The sequence below is a fragment of the Phalaenopsis equestris genome, unplaced genomic scaffold (genome assembly GCF_001263595.1).
Source record: "Phalaenopsis equestris unplaced genomic scaffold, ASM126359v1 Scaffold000672, whole genome shotgun sequence".
Classification (NCBI taxonomy): Eukaryota; Viridiplantae; Streptophyta; class Magnoliopsida; order Asparagales; family Orchidaceae; genus Phalaenopsis; species Phalaenopsis equestris.
The window spans coordinates 299600-304847 of record NW_018165112.1 but is presented as its reverse complement, the minus strand read 5'-3'; the positions used below and the strand labels follow the sequence as shown (position 1 = coordinate 304847).

Genomic DNA, 5248 nt, shown 5'->3' with positions numbered 1-5248 from the left:
CCGTAATGTGGGAACCCTTGCTTATTTAACACTCCCCCCGGGCGCCGGTGTAGCGGCCCCTGCACACTTTTCATTGTACTCAGGCTATACAGTGCGTCGCTTCCAGGGGCGCCTTAGCACTTACATAAAGATCAAAAGGATTCATATCATGATTTTTTCGACAAGTTTTACGCTGGCTGTCGAAATGGTTGTCGACTACCTAACGCAACCCTCGCATCCGGGCTTGGGACCTGCAACGACAGTGCTAGAGCCATTGGCATTGCCAGGGAAAATTTGGAAAGAAGTGACGACGGATTTTATCGAGAGATTTCCACAGTCAGAAAGGGTTCATAGCGAGTATGGAGGTCGATGATCGCCTAAGTGCACACATTTCATTCTCGCGCGATATCCCTACACTACGGTCTCAGTCGTAGCGATGTTTATTCAAAAAGTGGTCTGTTTGCACGGGGTGCTGGAATTGATTAAATTGGATAGGGATAAGGTGTTCCTCAGTCACTTCTGGAAATAGTTATTCAAGTTACAAGAGACAGTCCTTGAAAGAAACACCAGATATCATCCCTAGACCGATAGATAGACGTAAGTGGTCAACATGATTGTAGATACATACCTACGTTGTTTTGTATCTGATACACCGAAGCTATGGGCTAAGTGGATTGCATGAGCCGAATATTGGTATAATACTTTGTATCACACCTCAGCACAAACAACTCCTATCAAGATAATGTATGGGTGAAATCCACCTCACTTAATACATTATGGGCATAGAACCACACCAGTATCCAACGTTGATCAGTACTTGGAGGAGAGGGATGTGATACTAGCAGATCTCAAGGGGCATTCACTTATAGCTCAACAAATCATGAAGAGGAAGGCAAACGAACGTAATAGAGAGGTGTCATTTGAACTAGGAGGATAAGAGAGAAGTTGTTACCACAATATTTTGGACCTTATGAGATGATGGAACGCATCGGAGCAGTCGCCAACCGTTTGAATTTGCTGTCATCATCCACATTACACCCGATCTTCCAAGTGTGATTAGAGATCATAAACCCTCACCTACACTACTGCCGACGCTAACAGAGGATTTGGAGGTGATCATGGAGTCGTTCGAGATCGAAAGAGTGCGTCGAGGAGTAAGAGGAGCAAAGGAAGTTTTGGTCAAGTGGAAAGAGCAACCAAACTACGAAGCAACGTGGGAGCTCTACGAGGTGATCCACAAGCAATTTTCATCCTTCCGCCATGAGAACAAAGTACTTCTTTGGGATGGGAGTCATGTTATGCTTATATGTGAACCGTTCCAGAAGAGACCAGTCGAGCACTATCAAACCGGCCAGGTGGGCCAGTCATTTCCGTGAGATGGAGTCGGGTTGCTTCCGCTAGAAGGAGCCTAACGCAAGTGGCTGGATGCTGCGACCGAAAAAGGCAGGGAGCAAAGAGGTCCCAAAGGGGCCTTAATCACTTATTCAAAGAGGAGAAATTAAAGGAATTAGGAGGGAAGGTTTAAAAGAAAGTTTTTGAAATGTTGTGAGAGGATTCTATTAAAGAGAGTAACATAGGGTTTGTTTCTTAATGTATATTTTTGTTGGTTACTGGTTTTCTTTCTTCTTGTGGCGATCCTAGCGACTTCTAGGGTTGTGGGAGAGCCGATCTACCTCTCGAATAGTAGATTATCCATGTATCTAGCTTGCTTTCATTTGTATTTCATAAGGGCGGCCCTTATTTGAATTATTTCCATCAATCTATCGTCGTTTCATCGTGGTTGCTGGCTGACATTTGTTCCGAAGCGTATCTAAAACTTATCCATCTACATCATAAAAAAGAGGTATTTGCATACATGCCACCCAATTTCCTATGTATTTGCACATCTAACAATTAAACTTTACATTTTATACTTATACCACCTAAATATTTCATATCACATCAGAATTGCCACTATTTTAACCGTAAAAAAGTGAATTACACATTTTCAAGCATACGTAAGGTGGCAGTATGTAAAAATTGAAGCATAGGTGTTAGATATGTAATTATATAGAGTGGAATGTATGTAAATCTTAAAATAAATAAATAAATTCTTAGGGTTGGCTCTCAGGAAATTTTAAGACCAAGAAAGAAGTATTTCTTAAACGCGTCTTCTGCAAATGGTAACGATACAAACTGTAACATTATAGTATACTTACGTTAGTTTTATGGACCAATCGGTCAACTATGCTCATCACTGATCCAGCTAACTCCTCATAATCTTTCTGCTACAATATTAAACTCAAAATTACAACATTCTCGAACAAGAAAAAAAATATTTAAACAAGAAGGAATGGATGCAAAATAAAAAACCAATTAAGAAGAAAGCCATGCTTTATCATCATCTGATTTACAAGTTTCAATTCTAGCCGCAAGCCTGATCCAGAAACCCTCGTTGAATGCCAGCACATTTTCAACAACAACCTGTTCTAGCTGTAAAAAAAAAAAAGTACTCCAAAGCCTTAGCCTTGTTTTTTATCAAAATAATGATCATAAACAAACATAATCTCGCTAAACTTACTTCACCAGGATTGGATACTCTTAGTGTATCTATTAATCTATCGACTTCTAGAGTCTTCTTGAATGATTTCTCAGCATCTCGATTGGCTGCATAAACCAAGTTTCTCCTGTAAAATGATTCGAGAGATCATGATTTTCAAAGTTTCAATAATAACAACCAACAATAAATCATGTAGAAACATGTGATTAATAGAATAGAAAAGTGTCAAAATGATCCCTTGACTCTTTGACGGTGGTCATTTTAATCTCATAGTCGATAAAATTGTAAATTTGGTCCCAAATTCTTTTAAATGGAGTTCAAGAAGTCATCAGTGGGGACTAATTCAAAGGATTTGAGAACTAATTTCATACTTTTATGGACTCTAGGATTAAAATGACTCCACGTAAATAGTCAGGGGACTATTCTGGCACTTCTAACAAAATAATCAATTTTCATCTTCATGATTATTCAAAGGGCATGTAAAGTTAATACAATTCTCACTCAGACTGATCTCAAACATCATGCTAGTTTATCAAATCGAAAGAAAAAAAGGAATAAGAGTGAAAACTAATAATGAACGGTTTGTAAAAACAGTAATTTTCTACTAGAAGCAGTAAATATTCGAAATGTTTTTCCCCAAACCCATCAACAAATAAATGACTCGGAGTTCCACTGCATGCATTACTCCTGGCATGGTATTATAAATAAAGTAAAGAGCAACAGTAATTACATCAAAAAATATACTTTATCTCATCTAAATCTGGAGTGAATATTACTTGTGGAATCCATACATACAGATTGTGGTATTTGGTGGTATTGTGATGTTATTGTAGTGTTTACCGCTAAATCCGCACCTATCTTGTCCTCAAGTAATATTTTTTTCCTAAATCTGAGGTAAAGCCATTTTTCAAATCTCAGCATATCAAAATACAAATTCAACCAAAAAACTTTTAAGCAAAAAGGTCATTCTTTCTCCATCTTTCTTTATTATTCTTTTATTAGTTTTGACACGCCACCAACAAATTTTCATTATCCAGCACGAATCTTGAAGCATGACACAAATCTCGAGATAATATTTTAAGTAAGCAATGTTCAAACATTGATAAAAACTCATCCAAAGTTCCCATTTCAGCAAACTTATAGTCAAACTGACCGGCTCGATGAGATGAACCTGATGATATCAAAGTCATTCCAATCCGAGTCAAATCAAGCCAGGATCAAGTCATTAAATCATTCTTGGAAGATTTTCGGACACATTTGGAAGGTCAAACGATTATCGATTCTAGTAAGTTTATAGTCGAATCGAGCGTCTTGACAAGACGAATCCAACAAGCACAAGATTGCGCAATTTCGACATCGTTAAGGCACTCAAATGTCCATTAAACATCATTTAATCAGAGGAAGCTTTCCGGACCATCCAATCAAAATAATTTATATTCATGCAATAATGACACCTAGGACACTATAAATAAAACCCCCCTCACATGAAAGAGAGGCTGGAAGCTTCAGAGAGAACTGGAACGAGGACAAAAGCTAAGAAGTTTGCTTTAATTGCAGCCATTGCATAATTTTGCAGTCTCTCTTTCAGAGAGAACTGGAACGAGGACAACGAGCATCTACTTCCTTTCCCAATGATGTACTTCATCCAATCGAAGAAGTAACCTCGTTCACATCATGAAGATCATATTCGATGCATTTTTCAATATGGGGGGCAAACTTCACCGCAATCTCAAAAGGTTTCACAATTTTGTCCTCGTTCCAGTTCTCTCTGAAGCTTCCAGTCTCTCTTTCATGTGAGGGGTCGGGTTTTATTTATAGCGTCCTAGGTGTCATTATTGCATGAATATAAATCATTTTGATCGGATGGTCCGGAAAGCTTCCTCTGATTAAATGATGTTTAATGGACATTTGAGTGCCTTAACGATGTCGAAATTGCGCAATCTTGTGCTTGTTGGATTCGTCTTGTCAAGACGCTCGATTCGACTATAAACTTACTAGAATCGATAATCGTTTGACCTTCCAAATGTGTCCGAAAATCTTCCAAGAATGATTTAATGACTTGATCCTGGCTTGATTTGACTCGGATTGGAATGACTTTGATATCATCAGGTTCATCTCATCGAGCCGGTCAGTTTGACTATAAGACCCCTCACATGAAAGAGAGACTGCTAGCTTTAATTGCATAATTTTGCACAACTAAGAAGCCACAACAACCGTGGAAGAAACAAAGAAATATATTATCTTCATCTACAAATACCATATCAAATGATCAAAAATGCTATAAATACCAACATATACTTGTACAAAAGCTACAATAAGTCCGCTCATCTTCGAGTAGAGTTAGCATTGCCTCCCCAAAACCCAAGTACTTATGATGATCGTCAGGGGGTCTTCAGATATCACCACCACATGAAGCATGAAACTCTTCCTCTCAAAGCGCGACAGGAGAATTAACCAAAGAAAAATATATTGAGATTTTCGAACCTCTTTTATACTATTTTTAATGATATTACACTTTAAAGAAAAATATTTTTAATGTTTTGTTGCAGGAATGATGAATTAAGGTCAATGGAGCAAAAATATGCAAAAAAAAACGAATTTGGAGCAAAAAGGAGCGAATTTGGAGAATTGCATTAGGACGCCGACGGCGCCATCGACGCTGCCGACGGCGAGCTTTTCCCGAGGCCACAGGACAAATTCTCTAGAAGGTTGCCGTCGACGCCATTGAGG

General features: G+C 38.5%; 2 protein-coding genes across 3 annotated transcripts in view; one reads left to right on the top strand and one right to left on the bottom strand.

Annotated features, from left to right (window-relative positions):
• The window catches only part of LOC110030198, a 62504-nt gene that overhangs the window by 31483 nt on the left and 25773 nt on the right, over window positions 1-5248 (bottom strand). For both annotated transcript variants that reach the window (XM_020732800.1, XM_020732799.1), the window contains exons 3-5: window positions 2540-2645; window positions 2353-2451; window positions 2178-2243 (exon numbers count right to left, since the gene is read on the bottom strand). In XM_020732800.1, the coding sequence (XP_020588459.1) occupies window positions 2178-2243; window positions 2353-2451; window positions 2540-2645 (271 nt within the window). The remainder of the gene's footprint in view (window positions 1-2177; window positions 2244-2352; window positions 2452-2539; window positions 2646-5248) is intronic.
• The window catches only part of LOC110030195 (zinc finger protein BRUTUS-like), a 94488-nt gene that overhangs the window by 79825 nt on the left and 9415 nt on the right, over window positions 1-5248 (top strand). The window lies entirely within an intron of this gene.